Raw genomic sequence first — 26,839 nt, forward strand, 5'->3', positions numbered from 1 at the left:
ATGGAATGTAGGGAACAGTCAGTTATAATGGAACAACAACTGAGGCATTTGAGATTTAGAGTGGAATGAAGCAGGGTTTTGTCCTTGCTACAACCTTGCTTCAGATTTACTTTTAGCTTCTTCTGATGTACACTTTTAGGACCACCATTGAAGGAATTTATTTACATATATGCTCAGATAGAAAGTTGTTTAACCCTCAATCTTTAAAGCAGAGACTAAAGTGTGGAAAGTTTTGGTTTGTGAGCTGCTGTTACTGATGCTGCTGCATTGATACTTCACATAAAAATGATCTTCAGAGCTTCACGAATTGCTTTGCTCATGCCTCCCAAAGGTTTGATCTTTATAGTCAGCATCAAGAAGACCAACATTATGGGTGAGAATATTGATTCATCAGCAGAAACAATGGGTGAAAACCTAGTGGATGTTGTAAGTAAATTTACATATACTGACTCCATTGGTACCAGCAGTTTGTCACCTGAGGCTGAACTGAATATTTGCACTGGGAAAGCATCAGGTATTATAACATGCTGAAAAAATGAGTGTGGAACAACAAACTGTCTATTAAGACCAAGGTCAAATTGTATCATGGTTGCATCATCAACAGTCTTTTGTACGGCAGCAAATCCTGGACCACATGCTCAACTCAAGAAAAATGCCTCAACACCTTTTACTTAGGTTGTCTTTGCCACATTCTAAGAATTTTCTGGTAGGACAAAGTTGCCTCCACTGAGATCATGGGATGTGCCAGCACTCTGAGCATCCATTCTCTTCTCAGTCGGCATCTACTTTGATGGCTTGGCCATATGTGGAGAATTGAGGATATCTGTATACCCAGTATGGAGATCTCTTTACAGGAAAAAGACCACACCAAGGGCATTCTTATCTTCATTTCAAGCATGTTTGCAAGAGAGATATGGAGGCAGTCAACATTGAGCCAAAGACTGGGAGAAGATTCCTGAGGATTGAATCACTTAGAATCAGCCTATTATGCACGGAAAGAAAGCTTTCAACATGCAGAAGAAAGAAGAAACCCCAGGAAGAACCCTGCACCACATTCAGGACTGTTAGATATGAACTTCACATAAGTGAAAATAAGTGCAGTAGGGACTGTGAAGAATTTGGCTTCACAGACACACTCACAAATGTTTAATAATCTGATGCCTCTCTTGGCACAAATCTGTTGTCTAGTATGAGGCAGATGCCCAAGAAATACTGAAGTTGACTACATTCTCACATCATAGTTTCATAGTTTCATAGTTGGTAGGGTCAGAAGGGACCTGAGCAGATCATCAAGTCCAACCCCCTGCCATGTCAGGAAAAAGTACTGGGGTCAAATGACCCCAGCAAGGTGTTCATCTAACCTCCTCTTAAAGACCCCCAGGGTAGGAGCCAGCACCACTTTGCTTGGAAGTTGGTTCCAGCTCCTAGCTGCCCTGACAGTGAAGTAGTGCCTCCTGATGTCTAGTCTGAATCTACCCTCTGCCAGCTTGTGACCCTAATTTCTAGTTGCTCCTGGTGGTGCTTGGGGGAACAGGGACTCCCCCAATGCCTGCTGGTCCCCCCTGACTAGTTTGTAACAGGCCACTAGATCCCCCCTCAGCCTTCTCTTGTGGAAGCTGAAAAGGTTCAGGTCCCTTAGCCTCTCTCATAGGGCCTGTCCTGCTGCCCCCTGATTATGCGGGTGGCCCTCCTCTGAACCCTCTCAATGCTGTCCACATTCCTCCTGAAGTGCGGCACCCAGAACTGGACACAGTACTCCAACTGCGGCCTGATCAGTGCCGTATAGAGGGGAGGATCACCTCCTTGGACCTGCTTGAGATGCATCTATGGATGCATGACAAGGGGGGGTTGGCCTTCCTGACCGCGTCCCCACACTGTCAGCCCATGTTCATTTTGGCATCAATAATGATTCCAAGATCCTTTTCTGCCTCTGCACTGACACTAAGGGAGTTCCCCAGCCTGTAGGTATGCTGCTGGTTCTTTCTCCCCAGGGGCAGCACCTTGCACTTGTCAGTGTTGAAACCCATCGTGTTCTCATCCACCCACCCCTGTAACATGTCTAGGTTCAATTGCAGCCTATTCCTCCCTTCTAGCGTGCCCACATCCCCCCTCATCTTAGTGTCATCAGCAAATTTGAACAGGGTGCTTTTTACCCCCTCGTCCAAGTTGCTGATGAAGATGTTGAACAGTGCAGGTCTGAGGACCGAGCCCTGGGGGACCCCACTGCCCACATCCCTCCAGGTCAAAATTGACCCATCCACCACCATCATATTGTAGTATCTCTATCTTAACTGCTTTCCTGAATCATTCAAGTACATACATTTGTTGTGATGAAAAAACTGAAATATTGATGCTTTAGGGGAGATATGAACATTTGAAATATATACTCTAACACATTTACAGTATCTTTACATAAGGGTATTGTGCTTAGACCAAGGCTGTCCAACTGTCAGTCCACAATTTATGTGGAATTGATTCAGAGAGTTTTGGTGATTTGGGCAGACCCTGCCCACTGCAGCAGGCAGCTGGACCCGGACTCTAAGCTAGTAAGTAGGGGGTGGGGGAGGGGACCATGGGGGGAGACCCCTGCCAGTCCCCATCCCCTGCTTGCTCCCCTGGCCCCCACCCACTCCCTGAGCCCCCTCCCCATGGTTGCCTGCCCCAGTTCCCAATGCTTTTAACAAAAAGCCCCCAGCTCAGTGCGGGGGGGATGATTCCCGCTGCCCCACCTGCCCCAGCTCTGGCCCTTTAAGAAAAATATCCCCAAAATCCCCAGACTCACTGGCTCCTGCAGTGGCCTTGGGGTTTCTGCGGGCTTATGCAGAGCCTCCCATGTGGTATGGGGCAGGGGGAATCGCCTCCCACCTAGCTGGAACCAGTGAGCCTGGGGCTATTTTTTTTTTTTTTTTTTAAAGAGCTAGGAGCTGGGGTGGGCAAGGCAGCCATGGAGTGGGGGCTAGGACAGTGCAGGAGGTCCGGGAAATTGTGGCAGAGCCCCCCCCCATGTAGCGTGGGGCAGCGGGGATCACCCCTTGCTGGGCAAGAAACTTGGGGCTTTTTTTTCCCTTTTTTTTTTTTCAAAATGACAGGAGCTGGGGCAGGCAGGGCAGCCATTGCTGGGGCTGGGAGAGCGGGTGGGGGATGGGGCCTATGCAATTCAGAGATTCAGCTTATTCAGCAGCAGCTGAATCTCCAAAGCTGATTCAGCTGAATTGATTTGGTACAGTGATTCAAATTACTGAATCGAATCCCTGTCCCCCGAATCAGCTGAATCTGAATCTGAAACAAATACTAGCTGCTACGCAGAGGTCTACTAGTTATATAAGTTAGTTAGAATAACTCTTCTCTTTAGTTTGTAACTACATTTATAGAAGTCCAGGAAATGCAAATGCTAAGAGTCAACGTTAAATACTTTATCACATTTGGTTGAGTTCAGTGACTTGTTGATTTTATTCTAATTGTTCATTTGAAGGAAGCTCCTGGATGCTTTTCTAAAGAGAAAACTGTAGTTAGTGTTTTCTGTGAAAAGGTCTAAAATTACACAAGATGAAAATGACTTGCATAAATCAACTGGGACACGCTTTCTTCCTGGAAAAAATTCATATGGGTGTTCCCAGGTTTTGAGCATATCCATATTTATTGCTGGATAGCAGAGTTCAGAGGTGCTATCCTTCTTTTCCTGCCATACGTCTATAAACCTCACCTGTCATTCTTCACCTGAGAGAGCTTTCAAGCTCTTTTTGGGGCTTCTGTGTATACTCTTTATTTAAAAGAGAAAAAGTTTTAGCTGTGTGTGTTCAAATGTAATTAGCATGTCAGGTGCATGTTAGTGAGTCTGAATCAATGGTGACATATGGGCTTAAGAAATTGCTAAGAGGTGCCAGTTTAAAACATGGCCATGCAAACCTAATCATGCATCAGTTCAAGTTGCTGAATCTTTGTTCATATTACACAAATTGGCAGCAGTATGTTGATTAGTGGCATAAAAAGATCATGTCCCATGACAGACAGCTGTGCCAGAAAGACCTCGGTGTGAATTCAACTCTTGACAGGAGAAGGACTCTTCCAGCATTAGGAAAATTTCTGGGTAGCTATGGCAGTAGATGAATTCCTCTGACTGGCAGAACCATATCCATCACCTGGGGGCTCAGCTGCCTGGGTTATACCATTTATAGTTAGTGGGAGCAACCCCCATAGAAATGATGTATATTGTCATAAAAAATATCAGTTTCATGTAATGTGATAGATGCATTTATTTGACATCAGTTTAAGAAATATAATTCAGCTGCTATCCTGTTTTCTGTTACTTTTTTTATACTTATTTTGTATTTCACAAGAAAGTTGTTGTGATATACTTGAAAATTATTAACATTTGAAATGGGGTTCTATTTTCCATAAGGCAGCTTAGAATATGATTGGTTCAAAGATTATTTGTATTATAACCTATTACTTGTTAGTAAGGGATCTGTTGACAGCAAAAAGATTGGAGAATCTGTTTCATTTTAATGAAACTCTTCTTTCCCTGACAGTACAGCTTTTCCCTATTCAATTGTTCAGTTTGCTGTGCTTACCAAAATTGTACCAATGCTCATATTAGCTCTTCAGTGAGATGCATTTGACAAAGAAACAAAACCTTAAAACTCCTTGACACACCCATGTATTTTATTTTGTATATATAAGTACTGCAAGCTGTTTGCTACAGTGCAATTTATTTATAGCTTGATATTCCATTACTTAGGAAGCCATGGCTAGGGCTTAATGCTTGGAATGAGAAGACACAACTATTCTCCCTGGCTGTATGAGCTTGAGCCAGTTGCTTTGTGTGTTTTGAATTTCTCAGGCCTTGTTGAAATACAAACTTGCATTAACTTAACTAACTCAATACTTACCTCTATGTGGCCAGTTTTATTTATGATATTAGTTTATTCAAGTCAGTTATACCATTTTAAAATCATATTCCAGGTTGTGCCTGTGTGACTCTATACCAGTGGTCACCAACCAGTGGATCTTGATTCACTGGTAGATCTCAGAGCCTCCTGGATTTGATTCAATGCTGGGGTGGGGGGCTGAGTGCCCGTGTGCATGCATGCACATGCCCCAGCCCAGCAGGTCAGTCTGTGGGTGAGGGAAAATGAGGGGGCTAGACTGAGGTCACCGCAGTGAGGGACAGTGCCACAGAGGCAGGAGCAGGGGTAAATTGAGTCGGGCCCGGCTGGGGGGGACTTACTTGCTGGGGGGGGGGGGCCCCCCCCCCCCCCCCACTTTTCCCTGCCACTGGCAGGGAGTCGGACTTCCCTCCCCATAGACTTACCTGCTGGGTGATGTCAGCATTGACTTTGTAGCTTGGTCTGGGAAGATATTTTCCAAAATACCTCTTAATAAACATTTTTCACTTACTTTGGATAGTAAGTAAGTGCTGCAAAATTTAAAGTTCATACAGGTATTGCACAGGTACTGTCCTGAAATTTGTCAAGTTGTGATGGTGGCAGAGATTGAACTTAACCAGTATGAATGATTGGGGGTATTATGTGCAATAATAAAGTTAACGTGAGTTTTTAGAGAGGCATGAACACACATGGTAGTGGCATCAGTACCCTTTTCTTTTCCTTGCAAAGTTGCATAGAAAGTATAGCAAGATGCATTTTATCAGTCAGTACATGGGCTGCCTCTTATGGCATAAGCATTGTGTCTTTGTAGGGTTGCAAGTGATCTGGTTAGTGTGGTAGTAGGCTAATTGTCACTATCACCCAGCAGTACTAATTGACCCACAGAAGCACCTCACAAACATGCCTACTACTTTCTAGTTTGGGAGGCAGAGCAACACAGAATGCTTAATTGTATGGTAGGCTTGGTAAGCATGTCACGAAGATAGGCCTAAATAATCTCAGAATATAGTTTATACATCTCAAAGGTCCTATTTGTGACCATAAATAGGGGAGAGAATAATGTACAATGATCTTCAGAATGTTTCATTTTTAAATTGGTAGGCATGTTACTTTAGTCCTTAAATCCACTTGTCAGCACTTTAGCACCACAAGTAGTTTTTAAAAACATTGCTTGTAAAAGCTGAATTTACCTTCTATTGCTGGAACCCTTAAAGAAACTGAATAACATGTCTACTGGGTTCTTCAGTTGTATCTGTGTTAGAAGTATCTGGGCTGTCCAAAAATGTGCTGGACAAAGGGAATAGAGAACTGTTCTGCACCAAGGCCCAGAGTTCTAGAACCAGGGAGTACCTACTGAAGTTAGTAGGAGACCTGTTTAAAACTAACAAAATAAACTACTTTTTTACACAGTGCAAATGTAATTTTTGGAACTCATTCCCACAGGACATTGTAGAGGAAGGTATTATAACCAAGTTCATAAAGGGACTAGACAGATTCATAGATGAATAGCTGTTGAACAGAACAGTCAGGAATGTATCTTCTGGCATTTCTAAAACAACGATGGTGGATTCCAGGAAGCATAATGAACAGGGGATAGATCACTGTAGATATACCTAGTTCAGTGCTTTTCTCTCTATAGCATCCACTTCTGTCACTATCAGAGATGGGATACCAGGTTAGATGGACCTTTTGTCTGACCCAGTATGGCACTTTAGTTCTTATGATTACACAGGACAAAAGCATGTATATCATTCTAATAATATATGATCAATTATTACTAATTATTATTGCATTATAGCAGGGGTTTTCAGCTGCACCCCCGCCAATCCTGCTTTGCATCCAGCCACTGGGGGTACATTGACCAAAAAAGGTTGAAAACCTCTGTTTTATAGTGTCAAATAGCTTGGAGTAGAAATCCACAACATAAACATTCAGCTATTACAATATTTTATTTCATGCAGCATGCATCTTTTTCTTTCCAAACTGGGATACATGTATGAAACAGGGAGGCTGATTTGTTTTGCCCAGGTAGAAACATCCTGTTTTCATCCCTACTCCACACTAAGCTCTGGTATTACTCTTCAGGCAGCTGAGGGAGTCAGTGGCCCATTAATGGCCCATTGTTCTCCACTTCACAGGTATTAAAAATCATTTCTCCTTTTTAGTGGTCTTTCAAGTCTACTAAAGAAGGTAACCTTTTGGGGGGAAATTTTGCTATATGCATATTATAATTGGGGTTTTTTATATGCCAGAAAATTTGGTATTTAAAATCCTGAGTCAGGGTCTCCCTACAGGTGAAATCTGGGAAAGTGGTTGTTTGGGAAGTGACATTAAATGGAATTCCATAAGTAAACATGTTATTTCAAAGTGATGCTACTCTATTACTGCACAGCTTATGACCAGCATAAATAGTTGCAGCCGATTTGTGCAATGTACATAGTATATTTATGTGGGGTGGGCTGGAGTAAAAGAGGATCACATGGCTTCTCCTTTGATAAGTGTCTAGCCTTTATTTCTATAGACTTATATTGTACCAGTATTGGAAGCACTGTCACCAATGGGTGTGAAATCCACTCAGTGTCTGGCTGGTGTACTTCTAGTCAATTTGTATGCTCCCAAAAGAGAAAATAAATATTATGGAAAGCCTTGTTGTAGTCCTGTGCTCCATAGTTCAATTCATATAAAATAGAACAAAGTAACTTCTTGACAAGAGGTAGAAGGAAAATCGTCATGATTTATTTCAGATCATTATATGCATTTTAATTCCACTAGTGAATTTGCGCTGTGAAATCAAGGTTTGGAATACCATAACTAGAAGGCAGAACCTTTGAAGTTCTGTGAGTTGCATGCTGCTACTATATAAAGTGTATCTTGAGGGACTGAATAGAGTTGGGTTATCTGTGAGACTGTAGTATCTATAGACTGCTTATATATATACATACTTTCAGAATTAATACACCATTCATTTGTTGGTTCAGGTTGCTGCCTTGAAATACATACCTTCAGTCCTCCATGATGTTGAAACGGTCTTCGATGCCAAGTTGCTTAGGTAACATTTTCTACCACCTTTTGTAGTTTATCAGATGCTGTCTGAATGTAAATACATCAGTTTTATCTAATGCAGACGATGAACCAGAATTCTCAGTTGCAATGTATGGGCACTGATTATTTTAAGTCAATAGAGATGTGTTAGTTTTTTTTTACTTGAGTCTCTAGGCCTTTGCTTCCAATTCCGAGCATTTTATTCTAAATAGTGAGGTGTCTTTTTCATATTGTACGATAGTAAAAAAAAAAAAAACAGGCATAATTTTCACATATTTGTTCAGTAAGTGGAATTAACAAGTAGGACAAGGCATATTGTTAAATAAATGGCACTGAGAAGAAAGGTCATGCTTCTGGTTGGCTGCAATAGATTAGCTTAATTTCTTTCTGGTTGATGAGGAAAAGTTTAATTGCCCCCTAATTACAAAAAAAAAAAAAATGCTTGTTTTTTATGGAGGAAAAGGGTAATATCAAGTGTTAACCTTTACAAATAGTCGCAATCTTATTTTTTCCTTTTTTTAGTTTTTCCACACCTGCTATTTTTGTCTACTTAATGTACTACAATATGTTAGGAAATATATATTTAAAATGACAATAGTGATTTTGATGGCTTTTACTATTTGTCAGATTAGCAAATGATTAATAAATCTGTGTTGCATTTCTAACATTTTTTTTTCTTATCTACAGCCAACTACTGTATGAATTTTATACTTGCATTCCACCAGTAAAACTACAGAAGCAGAAAGTTCAGTCCATGAATGAAATAGTACGCAGTAACCTCTTCAAAAAACAAGGTACATCTACATTCCCTTTAGAATTTAAATTATTGTGCGAGACAATGGCAGTGACTTGAATATAGAGTGGAATTTAACTTTGAGAATGAATGTGTTGTATATGCCCTCTGTCTTTAAAGGCAGATTGAATCATATTTTAGTTAACCTCTCCAACCAAAAATTATTATGCAAGAGCCTGCAATAGGTTAAGAATTTTGTGGGTCATCTTTTATTGGGCCAACTGCATGGTTAGAATAAAGTTAGACAAAGTTCTGAATTCAAGACGTTTTTCATCGGGTCTGAGGAAAAAAGTGATGATTTTGCGAAAGCCTGTTTTTTAGAGAAGTGAATTTTTTACTTAAGTAAAGAATAGGGGTCTGGTTCTATGTTAATAATAGAATGTTTAGATGAATTGATATGAGAGGCAGGGATTCCTTAGCATGCTATCTTTTATTGGACCAACTAGGTGGGATAAAGCTTGACAAGCTTTTGAATGCAAGATATTCTTTGTCAGGCATCTATAGTAGCTGCCTTTTCAAGTTATAAAATAACTTTAAAAAACATTCTTAAATCACTTCCACAAATGTGATTTGGGCTCCTACACCATTTACACGTTTTGAATATTTTATATAGCAATATACATATCATTAAATCTGATGATAATAGTAACTTGGATTGTGAAGGAGACGGACAGCAAGGTATATTATCCCATGTGCTGACACCAGGAGACATTTTTAATGGTGATTATTTGGTTTCAACTAGTTGCATTAAAAACAAGTTTGAAAAGGATAAAGAGATAGAAAGAGGTAGGGAACAGCTCTTCCTATAGAATGATATGTGGACCCATCACACATAAGAAGAGAGAACATTTGTGCTCTGGAAATGTAAAATATCCACTTCTATGATTTTAATTGTAGCAACCTAACTTAGAATCATAGAAAATTAGGATTGGACAGGTGGAAATTCTCCACTGTTGTAGAGATAAAATGTTACATGCAGTTGATGCCAAAATAATAATAAGATACTTCATGTGGGATCTGTTACGTTACTCCTGAAAACTCTTGATCCAAATAGGTAGTAATGAAGTATTGTATAACTAGAAAAACTTCCTTGCTTATTTCCAAAACAATACTAGGATTTTTTAGTCAGCACATATATTAATAATTGTCATGCCCTCAATCTTTTGTATTATCTGTTTATTAGTGAGAAAACAAATTTTCAAAGGTAATTTTTGCCGAACTGTAATAGTAAGGGCTTTGCTAAATGCTAATAGCAAGAGTTTTGTATGTTGACTCCATAGTAGGCCGGTGAAACAGCACGTAGCTTCTTGCTCTGTAAGCATGACCGAACCATGAACCTAGATAGTAGAATGTTGTAATACAGTGGAGTGTGGTAAACACCAGGTGTGTTGGATCACAACTCATCCCCAGATTCTTAGCTTGAGATAACCAAATCCTTCGTTCGAGATAATGTTATTTACTCCAGACTATATAAGCTGTACATTCTTAAGTTACGATGAGTTCCTCCACTCTGGCAAGAGTTCTGACTTGCGAGGAGCCCCGGCACAGGCTATTGCATCTCTGGGATCGGGACACTCCGGGGCCAGGGGAACTATGCGGGGTGGTGGCTGCCACCCAGAGCCAATGTGAAGTGACCATCCTCTCTGCTCTGTCCTGTTTCCTGCCTCTGCGAGTATCCTTAAATAAAGCTTTGCAAGGGTGAGAACAACTGTGAGTATATCCTTTGTTCAAGCGCGGGGAATCTTCTGAACCCAGTAGTTCATTCTAAGACAATTGGTGTGAGAGTGGGATTCCCCTGATGTTTGACATGGACCTATTTAAGAGGCTGCGGAAGGGGAAGGGAGAGGGGTCGGAAAGAAGGATGCCGGGTTGGTCCGATACCGGGTTGTGGTATGGGGTAGCAAAGGCACTCTGTAAATTGAGTCCATCTGTTTATTGGAGTAAGGAGGAGTGCCCTGTAACTCCCACCCAGTTGCAACGGTGGGTTGAGAGGGAGCTTAAGTCTGAGGGGGAGAGTGGTTCTAGACACACTGTCCCTTGGCTGCTCCTTACGGTGCTTGAACGTCTGAGTACGTCCTCTGTTCAAGCGCAGGGAATCTTCTGAACCCAGTAGTTCATTCTAAGACACTAACCCTCATTGATATCAGTGATATCAACTTTATGCATCAGCATGGTTAACAGAGATCTGCTTTTGTGATCATAAGCAGTGCAGTAGGTAGTTGAGGTCATCCTCAATCCCATTTTATATGCTAACCATCCAGAACAGTAGTGTTCTTTTTGCCTGGTGGGCTGGATTGGCAGTGCCCGGTCCATCCATGGGTCAGATCCAGCTGGTGTTCCCTATCCAGCAGCTGGGTGGGATCAGTGGGTACTGTCAGGCTGTGTGGAGTAACGTGGGTGCAGTTCAACCCCAATACACCCCTACAGGGGAAAGGAACTTGACTTGACCCTTTGGAGAGGGAAGGCAGCCTGGCCTGGGGGCAAGGAGGTGGCATGGACAGGTCCCAACGTGGCTGGCAGGGAGGGAAGAGGGCATGTCCCAGCTCGCTTGGTTGTGGGGGGGTGCTGCTGTGGCCAGGCCCCAACCTGGCCCATGAGGGGTGGGGGGACATGGCCCAGCCCTTTGAGTTAAGGGGGTATGGCCAGGCCCCAGCCTAGTCCCATGGGGAGGAAAGTGGTGTTGGCCGGCTCTGAAGGCCTGCCATGTGGACCTTGACATTTGGGAATTTGGTAGGGGGAGGATGGCCATATTAATGGCTACTGCTCCCCTGCAGCCAAATTTCCTGACCCATGGAAAGCCCTGCAGGCCAAATGCAATGGCTCTGTAGGCTGCATTTGGCACACAGGCTGGAGGTTAAGCATCCCTGATCTAGAGTATGAACCCCTAAATCAATCCCTGGCAGCAATCCCATGGAAGCTCTGCTGAACTTCTGGGTATTGAGGTTGCTCACTTCCTATCTAGTCTCTAACCAGTGTGTTGGAGGCCTTATGAACAGGAAGTCTGTCAGCAGCAATTGCATAACTACCTCTTCTTCTTCTTCTTTTTTATTTATGTATTTATTTATTTGCACCTCAGCTTTCTCAGCATGGAGAAATAACTAGTCCATCAGTGGATTTCCCCAAAGTCACTGTCAAGCAACCTAGCATACACCTTAGTGTCATATTCAAGAAAAAAAAAAACACAACATGGACAGCATTTGAGGTTGGCATGATAGCTAACGAAGGGGAGCTGGTATGGTTTAAGCTGACTAAGGGTGACTTCAAGATTGCTGTAGACATTGTGGACTGTGTCTACACTGATGTTTATCATCAATTTTAGATTTATTGATTTGCTTCACAGCCAAATTCTAGCCTTCAATTATCTGAAAATATTTCCTGCACTTTCTGAATTCCAGTTGCTCTCAAATTTCATCAAGTTGCATTTAAAATTCCTAATTACAAAATATTCATGTGCCACTATGAATATAGTCTCTTCCTGTGGTTCCTGCTTAAAAAGCTAATGAGATTTAGGCTAAAACTTCTTTCTGTAAGCAGTGTTGTTCTTGATATTTGAATGGACAATTGCTTTTAAAAGTAAACTAAAACAAATGTTATTTAGAGAGTATTACTAGTTTTGGTGTCCTTAGCTCTGTCACTGTTTAAATTGTCTAATTGTGATTTTAGGGGCTTTGTTGACTTGGTTTACAGTATTATCAGGCAAGTAAAATTTTAATATAACCCTCTGGTTGCTTTAGTATCTTAGTGTATCTTAGAGGTGGTCTAAAAAGTACATCTTTATCAGTAATGTAACTTCCCTGTTTCCCTCAATACTCATTCTGCACCAAGATAGAACTTACAAACCCGGGATGTTTTGGGGATCTTTATTCTGATAGAACCAAACATTTTAGATTGCTTTTTAAATTTATTTTAGCTATAGTTGGCAATTCAAAAAGCTCAGCCATTTCATAGACATTTTTAAAATATAACACACAATACATATGCATTTATTACCAATTCACAGTCTACCTTGCTTTCCAAGTATTAAGGCTTGCTCCACCAGAGCACAGACAAGCTCTTCAGCCTGCTTCAGATATGTCATGTCTTAAAATCTGCAGAACACTCGTGTGAAGTAATCACTGACCTGTATCAAACATTATGCACTGGACTTGGCTGCTATGTCAGATGCTATATTCAAGAAGATCTAGCACTACAACACTGTTCAACTAAATCAGTTGGAATGTCTCAATCCCAGCATGTTGGGAGGAAATCCCCATGTTAATCATCTACTGTGGCTACCGCCCAGACACATAATCAAAGAAAAAACAAGGGTGACTTAATTTTGTGGTAACTGGTCCTTTGTGGTATGGTCAGTGTGTACTGCTGTGTACTGGTCCAGCGTCTTCACTTTTTGGAGTCCTTAGTGAACCAAGCCTTTGGTTTGTGAGAGAACTGGTGAAATATCAGAGCCTCAATGGACTTGAAAACTACCAGGTTTTTTAATTTTTTTAAATGACTGTTCCCTCCTTTCTGCTGGCCCTGTTTCATATTGTTGCATATTGGTTTCAGGTTCATTAGGAGTCTATTTTACTAATTTGTATTACTTACATTTTTATGCAAAATTACTTTGAGTTTAAAATGACCCCCAATAATTATATTCCTATACATAGAATCATTACAAAATTATGCAATTGTTTTAATTTTCCACGTATTGAATCTAATAATTAGGAGGTCATCTTAAATGCGTCCTTCCTACCATACCTTTGCAGCAGGGAAAGCAGTAGCAGAAGGACAGGTGGCCTGACCGCTGCAACTTGCCCCACCACGTACTCACCTGCCACTTGTCTCCCCTACTGTCCGTCCCCACCACTCACTGCTGCTTACCAGGTAGTAGCCATGATAACTCTGGCTTTGGCCTCTTGCTGAATCAGGACCAGAGCTGCATCAGGTCTCTTGCAACCGTTAGGTCTTTCCTTTGCTGTGTCTCCCCCTGCTATACCACGCTCTCTATCCTGTGCCCCCCTATGCACCATGTGGTCTCTCACATGCTTTCCCCCCTTTCCCCTCCTCCTCTTTTCCCACTCCCCCCAACACATATGCCTTGACCCCTCACTATCCCAAGCCAAGCAGCAGCTCTAGCCTCAGCCCTGGTACTCAAATCCATGATGAAGCTTCTTCCCTCTATTGTAAAATGGGGGGAAACCTTGCTTTGTATTCAAGTAAATATGGTACTTTAGCAGCCAGAAAGGATAGACTTGATTTTATAAACTCTGGGACTGACTCTGGTGAAAGCAGCCATTCCTATAGCAAAACTGGCACAAATCTTTAGATACTCTGTATGAATAGAGTCCTGCTGTCTAGGTCACTATTTATTAATAATGAAACATCCTGTTTTCCTGTCTTGGTTGTGAAGTCTCTCCGAAAAAAAGCTGTGTATGTTTCAGCAATTTGAAATGACTGAATACATGCCTTCAACTTAAGGGCAAACAGATAGAAAACAACATTTTGGCTTTGTTCTGAGCAACATAATTTAACTTTATCCTGCGTTTGTGTGCAGTTCATACATTATATATATTTGTAAATTGTACTTGAGCCAAGTTGTCTGATAATTGCTTTAAAATTTAATATGATGTCAGCAGAAAATACTGTTATTTGACAGCTCTCCACAGAGTGAGTCATCACTTAAGTTCTTTTTAAACTACTTGATTTTCAGGCTTTGTAGACAGTAATTAGCAACCCAAGTGTTTGTGGATGTAAAACTTACTGGGCACGTCTACACAGGACACTTAATGCTCAGTAGCCTAATAACACTGTGCAGTAGCATGCCAGGCAAAAACCATGCTAATATGCTACTGCACAGTAATATTAGACTACTGTACACTAAGCATCACAAAAAACCTGTTTGCTGGCATGGTACTGCAAGTACTAAACTAAATACTCAGTGACTACTGCGCATTAACAAAGCTTTTATTTGTTCACAGTTAGATGTTCAGAAAGGGTTGATGTTTGTAAATACAGCTTGACCACTGCTTTCTGCCTTGAAATGTACAAGTGTTAGGTATCAGGTCACTCTAACATTTGTGAAGGACAGTTTTTAGTTTTCTTTGAAAGTCTTTAGGGTATAGAAGTATAGAAAACCTGTCACTAAAATTTCTCCATTATGAGAAGCTATTTCTAGAACAATAATGGTCTTCTTGGACACTGCTGATAAGATAGAAAATCTATTTTTAAGTGTGCCTAATAGTTTAGGCAGAGGGCTCACACACTTTTATAAATGTCAGCATAAATAAATTATAAAACCCTGTCAATATGAAATTTTCCTTTCTTCGCTAACCTCAAAACATCAGTGCTAAAACCAAACCAAAGCCCCCCCACCAAAAATGTATACATTAAAAAAACAAAACCCGACATCCCTATAAACACAGCTTAAAACAATATTATTTTTCCTTTATAATTTTATATATGGATTTTTTAATTGCTATGTAGAAAGTTAATTGCGGCCTACAAACTCAGGGGGGTCAGCAGAGAATAGGGGACACTGTTTACCAGGGCACCGCTTGGGGTTACCAGAAATAATGGCTACAAGCTGAAGGAGAATAGATTTAGATTGGACATAAGGAAGAAATTCTTTATGGTAAGGGTTGGCAAAATATGAAATCAGTTTCCAAGGGAGGTGGTGCTTTCCCCTACCTTGGAGGTGTTCAAGAAGAGATTAGAGAGGCATCTGGCTAGGGGTTCTTAACCCCAGCACTCTTTCCTGCCTGGAGCATCTACCAGGTCCCTTCTGATCCTAGAAATCTCTGAAAAGTTCAGTGAAAATGCCACAGTCTGTGCAGTAAGAAAAGAATTTCACTTTTATGTAAACCTTACCATAAAGACCAAGTCAGTTACATTTTTTTATCTCTTCTCTCCTCCTTAGTCCCTTATTTATTGCCTACAGCCCCAGAGTAAACTCACATGGTTAAATGATAGCTGACCACACTGAGACTGGGTATAAAGCAAGAAAAAGTGTGTGCGCGCGCGTGTGCACGTGCATGTGTGCATGCATTTAGAGGTAGTCAGTTCCATAGCAGATTTGAAAAGTAATGGCATTGATAACTCATATAAGTGCTCCATGATTAGCAAGTTGCCTCTTTATCTTTCCTCATACATTTTTCTTTTTAAAACTACTAAAACATTGAGCTCCTTCAGCAAGTTTGCAGATGACACCAATCTGAATAGAGTAGTAGGTACACTGGAGGATAGAGCTAGGATTCAGAGAGACCTCAACAAATTGGAGGATTAGACCAAAAGAAATCTCATGATGTTCAGTAAGGGCAAGTGCAAAGTCCTGCACTTGGGACAGAACAATCCCATGCACTGCTACAGACGGGACTGACTGGCTAAACAGCAGTTCTGCAGAAAAGGACCTGGGGGTTACAGTGGATAGTAAGCTGAATGTGAGGCAACTGTGTGCTCTTGTTGTGAATCTTCCCTCTGTTAGGCACTGGTGAGGCCGCATTTAGAGTACTGTCCAGTTTTGGGCCCCATGCTACAGAAAGCATGCAGGCAAATTGGAGAGAGTTGCGGAGGGCACTAAAAATGGTTAGGGGGCTGGGGCATGTCTTCTGAGGAGATTCTGGGAGAACTGGGCTTATTTAGTCTGGGAAAAGAAGGCTGAGGAGGTATTTAATAACAGCCTTCCATGATCTTGAAGGGTGGTTCCAAAGAGGATGGATCTAGACTTTTCTCAGTGGTGGCAGATGACAAGACAAGAAACAATTACCTGAAGTTTCAGCAATGGAATTTTAGGTTTGATATTAGAAAAAACTCTCACTAAGAAGGTAGTAAAGCATTGAAATAGGCTACCCTGGAGAAGTTGTGGAATCTCCATCCTTAGAGGTTTTTCACACCTGGCCAGACAAAGCCTTGGCTGGGATGATCTAGTTGGGGATGGTCCTGCTTTGAGCAGGGGGTTGGACTAAATGACCTCCTGAGGGCCCTTCCTACCCTAATTTTCTATGATACTATGATGTTCAGTGCATAAAGAAATATATTAATCAGGCCTATCAATACAACAGCTTTTACAAGTACTATATTCACTCGAATTTCACTTAAATTTTTTAAGGATTTCTTTTTGAGGTAAGAATTAACTTTCTAACATATTATTTTATGTGAAGGAAAGAATCAACAGATAACACTGAATAATTCAACTAGCTTACTCAACAAGATGATCCAATGCTTCAAGAAGAAGGTCACCAATAATTATAAACACAGATTAAGAAAGATATAGTTTACACAGGATATGGATGTGTTCTTTTGAAGTGCTAAGAATTTCTGGGAAATTGGCAGTGCTTCAAAAAGGTAGCATGAGATGAGCATAAACCCATTCAATGGCCTGGTTGTCTGGACCACTGTGAAGTATGGTCAGAGTATGTAGCGCTGGCACTCTGTAGCCAGGGGGCTGGCATACATAGAGAGATCCCAGCGTGCTTGGTAGGGGCCCCCATTTCCAGAGGTTAATGAGGTCAATCAAGCCCAGAGGAAAGTGTTGATTGGCTGACCACTTACAGACTATGCAGACTGAACGACTTGTTTTCCCCTCTTCCATCTCCTCCCACTGGGAGTGCAGAGCCACAACTCGCCTGGTCAGTTTCCACTCACAACAGCTCATCAGTTATACTCCTACGCTGGAATGGATCCCTGCCTCCTATGTGCCCTGTGGTTCCTGGTCCAGCAGCAGTGGCAGGTCACATGTGTGCTGAAGTCTTGCTGACACAGATCCAAAGTCTGCCACAGCTCTATTTTTGGAAAGCTCATTTAGCATCTGCTTGGGCTGGTGAGCAGTGCCATACCTACCCACGCTGACTCAGCTGTGGGATATCCTTGAGCTCTGCTCTCACTTCCTGTCTGCAAATGAGGGAGATGCCATACTAGATGCAATGCCTGGTTGGGGACCACTTACAGACCATATACTGCTGCTCTGGTGCATGCAACATTAATATTGTCTTGTGGGAGCAGGTAATCTTGTGGACCTTGGAGAATAAGCAGAGGCACCTTCAGAGATACCTACCAATCTGGCTCCCAATCGTGCCTGACAGAGCATCAGCACTCCTCAGTTAAAAAAAAAAAAAAAAAAAAAAAAAAAAAAATCATTGCCATTTGAAAGCTGTAGTCTGTCACCAACCAGTTCAGTGTGGATAAGTCTACAGTGGGAGGCAGTGTAGGATGTATCCCTTGCTATCCAGATACATAGGCACTATGCATCCTTCTCCTCACCAACATGGGAGTTCAGCCTCAGGGGAGGACCTTGCTGACCTTTACAGAAGTTTTGCTGTTTAACTGCAGTGGGTACATGTGCTGGCAACATCCCTTGGGTTCACAGGCCCTACAGTGCTACAGCTTGCTCAGTGACTCATGACTGTGCAGTGCTGCACAAAGCATACACATCTCCCAATGGAGCCCCCCCATGGCCCTTGCAAATAATGCCCCACAGGCCTCTGATGCTGCCAGAGGTACTTAACAGTCCTCTCTGCCCCAGCCATAGCCTGTTAACAACTAAAGTAGCCTTGAACCATGTTTAACTCACCTTAGAGTCCCCACTTTTGACTTTTTTTGCTTGGTTCCTTGCTGAGCTTGTATATAAGGCCAGTGATGCTGATGTGACACAGATACTTGTAATGCATGATAAGAGATTTTACAAGCTGGATTCATGATGTGTTTTTTGGAAGATGGCACAGGACTGGTTTTCAGTGGAGCTGTCAGTTTGAATCAGCCAAAATGATTACCAGAGCAAACTCAAATTTGAAATAATTTGGGAGCCACATAAAATTCACTTCCATGCAAATTGGGAAGGCTTCCATCTTGCTCATGAGCAATGATTTCACCAAGAAGCATGTCCATGTGTGCTCAGCTCCTCCTTCCTGGGGTAGTACACTTTGGCACATGTCACAGACAGACTCATTGGAGCTGTGGTGGGGGCAAAAGTGCAAAGCATTCTTGGATATTGGAGGACTGAGCCACGCCCTGTGACACTGTGTGTGACTGTACAGGTATTGCACATAGTGCTTAAAAAAGTCATGCTACTGAGAAGTTTTTGTTTGAAAAAGGTAAAACTCCACAGTAGTTTTGCCAAGTTTTTGGGTTACAAGCTACTTAAACAGTTGCATGCTCACTTCTGCAGTAGTGAAAGGGTTCATTTAGAGCTACAGTGCTTGTCTGTCTCACATCATAGTCAGGCTATAATAACAATAATATTGCAATGAAGAGGAAACTGTAGCATGACTGAGCTGTGTTTTCCTTTGATGAATAATACCATATGTCACTTCACAGTAAGCAGTGGATTGTCATCAATCAATGATCCCAAATTTGGCTTTCTCCATCTGTAATCATGAAAAATTGGTCATCAGAACTGTTTTGTTTATCTTCTGTGCAATACACACTGAATAAATGCATGCTGTCAGAGTGAATCAAAATTTTATGATTAAAACTAGTAAAATATGCTTTATGTAGCACAATATTAAAATTACAACTTTTTGTTAGTAATTTCACTACATCCATGTAATTGTTCTTTTACCAAGTTATACAAGTAATTGATATTGTAAACATTAACATGAGTATTTGGGATGCTCAGGTGAGTCTGGTACAGTTATGCATGTTCAATTTGCATATGCAATTGCTGTCATGTACACATCAGATAGCAGCATATGCAAATATTAATTTGTGTATATATTTGTGGTAGTAGTACATGCAAACCTTTTTCAAAATCTGGTGTTTAAGATGGAGTGCATGCAGTGAGAAGATTATTTATCTGCTTATGAAATGAAATTGTCACTGTTATGTTTAGCCATGAAATATTATTAAGAAATATTAACAGAATTTTTCAAAGTTGTCTGGATTTTAGATTTGTATTGATACTATAAATATACTGGTACCAATATAACTAATTCCACTAGTTTTAAAATGTTTTTATTATTTAAAAAACCAAAGAGGTGAAAGTTAAAGGAAGAAATTGTCCTATCTATGCAGGTTTCAAAGGTTCTGGCTTCCTAGGTGTGATTTTTTTTTCTGTTTAATTAATTGATATCAAACATTTAACATAAGCAACAGTTTTAGGAATAAAAAATATTAAAGAAGTATTACTGTTCATACTAACCCAAGAAACTTATAAACATGTAATTTTAGATTGAGTTTGGCAAAAGATAGTGTACAGTTGCACTTTAGACTAACTGGTGTAGAGTTACGAGCTTTCATAGGTGACAACGTACTTGATCAGATGCAATGAATGCCTAACCTCAAACTAACATGGCTAACCACCTCCATACACATTGAGTTTGGAAATACTACAACATAATGATACCTGCATTTAAACCTTTAAACTTTTTAAACACATTTTTACATTGCTGTTACTTCATAAGACAAATTTCTTTAAATTTTGCAAAGAACTGAGGTTGATTTGCCTTTCATAAAATGGTTTAACAGCTTTTCATTAGGTATCATTTCTTAGTCTGTTTTTTCATATGGACCTATGGGATTTTAATGTTATAATAGACCTAGAGCCAGGAAGAGCACAGAATCAGAGACTGAGCCACAATGAGTAATCAGGAGATCAAGCATGAGAGCAAGGTATAGGGATAAGCCAAGTTAAGAGGCCAAAGGATCAGACTGAGTGCAGAGTCAGAAGCTAAGTTGGGTTGGATAACCAGGAGATCAAGCAGTCAGCAGGGAGAGGCACAAGCCACAAGGAAGAGCAAACCCATGTTGGTAGGGACTGAGCCCTGTTACCTGGACACTTCTTCTAGGTCAGGAGTTTATATGGGAGGGAGATAAGGGTTAGCTGACCATCCAGCCATTCCAGTTTCCCCTAGCAGTGTCCACTAGCAACTCAGCAGGGCCTGGAAAAAACCCCAAACCAAAATCCCTGTGCTCTCTTTCCCACCTCCATTCTGAAAACAGCTTGAGGCTGGCAGGCATTGCAGACACAATTTGCAGAAGATGCTCTATTGTGAAAGTATTCATCTGATCCCTCATGCAATGAGGGGTCAGATTTTCACCGAATCAGCCATTTTTTAAGTATTCTGCAGCTGTGCTCTGGTGTCTGGTCATGGCTATTAACTGATTTCTATGGCCAGATCGGGTGAAAATTTTCACTTCTGCAATGCCCTCTGTAGAACAGATGACCCTAAGTGAAGACCTGTGTAGGGGAAGGTGTGAGGACACCTCCCATCCTCCAGCAAACACAGTGAAAAATCCTAGGTCTCTCTTGCTGAGGATCCAGCAATTTTATCCCTTTGCCGCGCTGGATACTTGGTATAAATTCATAGATTCATAGACATTAGGGCCGGAAGGGACCTTGAAGATCATCAAGTCCAGCCCTGTGCCCTAGGGGCAGTAAGTCAGCTAGGGTCAAAGGATCCCAGCAAGATAAGCAGCCAAGCATTTGTTGAATTAGTCCAGAGTAGGTGTCTGCACCACTTATGGAGGGAGTCCAGGCCTTGGGGGTTCAGATGGTAAAGAAGTTTTTCCTTATGTCCAGCTTAAAATGGTCACGAACGAGTTTATGACTGTTGGTCCTTGTTATCCCTTGGGGCACTCTGGTGAACAGACGTTCCCCCAGATCCTGATGCACACCCCTTAGATACTTATAGGCAGCCACCAGGTCACCCCTGAGCCTGCACTTTTCTAGGCTGAAGAGTCCCATGGCTCTTATGATAAGACCTATTCTTGCCCTCTGATCATGCACATGGCTCTCTTCTGGACTCTCTCAAGCTTCTTGGCATCCTTCTTGAATTGTGGAGCCCAGAATTGGATGCAGTACTCCAGCTGCAGCATCACCAATTGCAACAAGGTAAAACATTTCCACAAGGTACTAATATTTTCTAAGCTTGATTCCCATTACTTGAACTGTGCATTCACAATGGTATGAGAAAAGTAATAAAATTCCCCAGGCTTTCACTTTTTAGGCCTTGCTGTGGGGAACAAAATGTCATTTGTGGCACCAAATAAATGAAGAGACATAGATAGCATCCTATAATGCTCCTATCTATCAATTACAGAAGAGAGAGCTAATAGAAACAGACACTCTGAACCCTCCAGCAAAGGTTTAAATTAAGAAGGAGGGAATGTACAGCCAAAGGAGACTGAAATTTTCTGAGAAAATAGAGACCTTCCCATAAGTGCTTTGCCTCTGTCCTCTGGGTCTGTCTACAACACTGTAAGAAAATTTGATCAGACCAACTAGTGAAAAGAAGGTATCAACTCAGGGCTTCCAAAATGTCAGCCCACCTGTCTAGGGTAGTCCACCCACCTGCCTTACCTGCCACTCCTTTGCTGTAACTGATGAATTGTTTCTAAGGTGGGAGATTGCCCATTTAATGCCTAGTGCCAAGGGCATGATGCACAGTTCAAACCTCCCCTTTACCATGTCCCATGCCTTGCAGATGGCATTCAGAAATTACTTGCAACTCCCCTGGCTGCATGGCTGGGCCATAGTCAGCCTCTGTCTCAGGCTTGGCCTCAGGTGTCCTTAGACATGCCTGGGCCACATGACCCTTCATTGGGACCTCAACTCATACTCCCTCACTGGGGCTTACTGGATCAATCCATTTCAACTGTTCTATGCTCAGTCCTTCAGGCCCTGCACAGACCCTACTGTACGCAGCCCATGCACAATCTTACAGGCCCCACATATGGACCCTACTCCTACATAGCCCATTGCTTTCTTACATGCCCTTTCCCTGCAGCCACTACTCCGCCCCTTCACTGGGGCTTCTGGGCCTTACACCCCTTGGGCCTCAGGAGTCTATCAACTTACTTGGGCTCCCAACTTGGCCTACAGCCCACTCAGGCCTCAGGTGTCTATCAACATGCCTGTACCCTGCCTGTCCCCTCTATGGGGTAACCCATCAGGTCGTAGAGGCTGAGGCTATAAGTCACCTGTCCCATACTCACATTTCACTTGGGAAGTCTTCACTTACTGGCATTTCCTAGGGACCCCCCTGCCACAGGTATCATCCTACCCTAGTAGGGTGTAGTTTTAGGTAATTCCTCAGCACCAAGAACCTCCTCCATCCCCATAGTTCCTACCCTTGACCTCCAGGTGTTCTGAGAGTAGCAGCTCTGGCTGGCAATGTTCTCTCTCTGGTTCCCTCCAGCAACTGCCAGCTCAATTCTGAGGGCCTGGGTTTATATTGAGGCTGCTAAGTCCCACCCTCCAATCCAGGAGCCCTCCTGCAGTCATGTGACTGCCTCATTAGACTTCCTGACTCAGCTTGTTCCCAGACCCAGTTCTTCAACTGATGTCCTATGTTCCTGATCTGGACCATACCTGGATTCTGCTCACTCTTCCTGACCCCAGTCAGTCCCTCAAGCCCTAAGGGGGGAAGGGCAGACAGATCAAGAGGGCTGGTGACTCCATAGTAGTGAGTTTGGTGGGATGGGGGGACTTTCACTCCCTGTCTCCTGACGATGGGCTATTTTTAGCCCCCTTATTCCCCTGCTGCCAGATGAACAACCCTCCTGCCAAAGCATCTTCCCCACCCTGCCCACCCATCTCCACACCCCAGCTTAATTTGATTGACTTCCAGCAGTGGTGAATAGTGGTAAAACTGGCACCAGGTATGCCTTGTGGGATTGTGGCCCCAGGGGAGGGGGATAATGCTTGTCTGTCTTGGGGTGGGGGCTGAGCAGCTAAAAATAGCCTCCCACAGGGTGGGGGAGTGCAGCCCCAGAGCTGTGCTTGGAATGTGCACAGATGTTCAGTTTAATCAGTTTACCTGTACCTGATCTAACTTAGTGCACCTGTGTGGTGCAGTTAAATTAGATCAGGTCAGCCATTTTTGACCAGTCTAACCATCTTCCAATTTATGTACAGTTTGGACTTAGATCAACCTAAATGGGGATCTAAGTGTAAGGTTTGTAAATGGGTAATCTAAGTTAGATCAGGTTGCCATTTTAACATGATCTAACTTCCCTGAATGGCTGTATGTACTCTAAATGGGAATGTGGTTATTTATTTATGCTATACATTGATTTAATTGCACAATTTATGGTATCCTTATGGAGTAAAACAAGAGATCCAGAAGAACTGTGCACCCAATGCTAATCTTTTGGTTTATTTGCCTTACCAGTACAGTAACAGGACTAAAATTATCCACATTTTAAGACCAAATGCTAATGTATTCCACAAACAGCAGATAAATGATGTGCTAGACTAATACCATTTAACTAACTCCCTGAGAATTTCATATTGCAACTCAGGTACATAATTTAGTACCTTAATTTGTGGACTACAGCATAGAGAATAAGTCTCTGAATTAAAATTCTTCTTTTTCATTTTGAGGTCACCAAAATACCATCTATTTTCCTTCTCTTTTTTATAACTACTGAAAATGCTATTTAAATTGTGACACTGTCTAGGCATTAATTAGTTTAATTTATATGATTAGGGTGTTGTATTATGTAGAAGATATGTGGTTTGCAGAAAGGAAACATTATTTGTGGTCTACAGTTCAACTTACTGGATTTTAGCTAAGGAAGTTTTCACAAGTTAGACACATCATTTGAAGAGCTTATTTCAGTGTTCTATATTGATGTTCAAGACGGTGTGCACTTGTTCATATCTGTCAAATCAGATTCCAGTATAAGATGAAAAGAACTGCATTAAGTGACTTAATCCCAAATTATCAATACAGGACTTACAGAATTTATTTAGAGGAACGAAGTAACGATGCTTTCTTTGATTAATATAATCATACTGGTGATCTACTTTATTTAATTTTCAGTAAAAATATTGAAGCCTCACTACAACGTTGAAAATATGTTGGTATGAAAAAGGATTGACATTTAAGGTAAAAACCTTCTCATTAATAATCACGGGCTATAGCAACACAAATAAATGACAAGAAAAGATGAATTTACAGATTTAAAGTAACTACACTGCTGGCAGCAACACCAGTAATGCTGACAGCCAAATGGCAATCAACCAGAAACATAATGCAGATCCCCCACTAGCTTCTTCACTTGCCTGATTAAACATTGTGCATTTTTAACACTACATGGTTTTTTTCATTTGGGATCATAACATTAAAAACAATACTTCTGATGCAGATTCTTTGCCTTGGAAAACTGCATAGAAGTAGGTTACATTGTTCTCTGATTAAAGATACCAGAATCAATCTCTACTTATACAGGAATCACTACATTTTGAACATAATGTGGAATTATTCAACTGTGCCACTACTGCATACAAGAAGCAGGTAGTCCATAATCAGTAGAGTAAAAGACATGAGTTACAGAAGATAAAAGAATACAGTGGAAGCTAGGCTAGATGCAGTACTACTTAAGCTAAGCATAGCTTGTTGTACTCTAATTGTTTTTGTAGTTTTAGAGAAATGCCTTTTCTCCCAACGTAAAAAGTAATCACTACTTGTTTAGATATCTGTTGCTCTGTATATACCTCATATCTAGCTTACATAATACTATTACAGACAAAGTTATGGCATTAAAAATTACAATGATTTAAACATTTGTTCCTACAAAATAATCTTGGCAACCTTTGTGAAAAACCCATGGTATTGGGAGTACACGTGCCATTTCTTCCAAAGATCAGCAAAAGGTTCAGTATGTGTGCTGAAAGCATAGGTCTGAGGGTATCTATGAGAGCAGGGACCTAGACTAGGGGCCAAGAGACCTGGAATCAATTCCCAGCCTTTCCAGTGGCCATCTGTGTCATCTATTTAGACTCTTAGAAACAGAATCTGTCTCTCCCTGTGTCCTATGGTTTTAATGCAACTGGGCCCTAAACTCAGTCAGGGCATCCATGCTGTACTGTGTAATAGGATAATAGGTACTTATATCACACTAAATTGTGGTAATTAATTATTTTCTGTTCACCACATAAAGGAGAACACAAACTATCATGGCAAATTAGCATACTTAAAATAAAAAATGTAGCCACTCCAATGGGAACTCCAAAGAGGCCTCTTAGTGGGTTACCTCCCTTGCCTGACCTCAATCTAGCCACTCAGGGGGAGGGGCATGTTTAGCCATGATCCAGCCCTCCATGGGGTGGTGGACAGCATGGTACAAAGTGCAGTGACATATATATAAAACATATTTCAGGAAAAACATGTCAGTAAAAAAGTTTGATCATCAGTAAAAAGTTTTCAGTTAAAAAAAAAAAAATCTTGTATTGGCAACCCTGATATCAACAAAGTTATTCAAGACTCTGAGGTAAACTGAATCGCACAACACTTACATGAACACAGTTAATAGAAATACTACTATAGACTCAATAGCCTGTCACAGATGTATATAACTATATTGTATATTTCTGAGCTCCCAGTAAAATCAGTGTGTAAAAATCTTATGGCAAGATATAACAAATAGCCAGGTTTTTGAGACCTGAAAGGTTTGGGATCATTATTCACCATTAGCTGTGTGTACTACATATCACTGAAAGGGTTCACTGCAGGGCAGTGGTGATTTTTTTGGGATTGCAACTAATACTTAGAAATTTGTCTTCAAGAAAAAAAGTAAATTTGATTGCTTCATGGCTATCTATGTTTAAGAAACATATCTAAGTGACAAGGAAGTGAAAAAAATAGGCTAGTGATAATTAGAGCATCCTTAAAACCAGTGAGGTCATACTTTGGCTATATTTTGTTCTTCAGTATCCATTAATGTTTTTCCAGTTCTACAAAAATGTTTTCTTAAAATCGGTTTAGTAGGGATGCTCTTGCCTTGTTTATTATGCTATATGCAGATTTCACAAAAAATCTGCCGTTGTTTTATATTCTGGCTGGAACTGAAAGTGGCAGGTTTTAAAACATTCTATTTTCAGAGGATTCTGTGTAGTACAGAATGCTTACTCCATAACTAATATGGGGTAGAAATCAAAAATTGTTTTTGATTCAAATGCCACCATAGAGACAGCATGTGGTCTCTATGCACTTGAATTCCATTCATCAACTTGGGCAAGTACTCTATTTGAACGGGCACATCCAGAAATATCTCTCCTACTCACTCCTCTGCCTCTAGCCTCCTCTTCTTTTTCCTGCCACACTTTGATTTTTTGATAATAGGAAAAGAAAAGGGACATGAGTGGTTATCCAAGAATTAGTGGTACAGCTGGATGGTGGAGATTCTTTTCACGGGACTCCTC

At 41.3% G+C, this 26,839-nt stretch overlaps 1 protein-coding gene across 1 annotated transcript in view; it reads left to right on the forward strand.

Moving 5' to 3' along the window:
• DOCK2 (dedicator of cytokinesis 2) overlaps positions 1-26,839 on the forward strand; it is a 514,326-nt gene that overhangs the window by 103,353 nt on the left and 384,134 nt on the right. The window contains exons 24-25 of the mRNA XM_025212572.1: positions 7,865-7,935; positions 8,616-8,722. Coding sequence (XP_025068357.1) covers positions 7,865-7,935; positions 8,616-8,722 — 178 coding nt within the window. The remainder of the gene's footprint in view (positions 1-7,864; positions 7,936-8,615; positions 8,723-26,839) is intronic.

This window comes from Alligator sinensis, unplaced genomic scaffold, assembly GCF_000455745.1.
Source record: "Alligator sinensis unplaced genomic scaffold, ASM45574v1 scaffold606_1, whole genome shotgun sequence".
NCBI lineage: Eukaryota > Metazoa > Chordata > Crocodylia > Alligatoridae > Alligator > Alligator sinensis.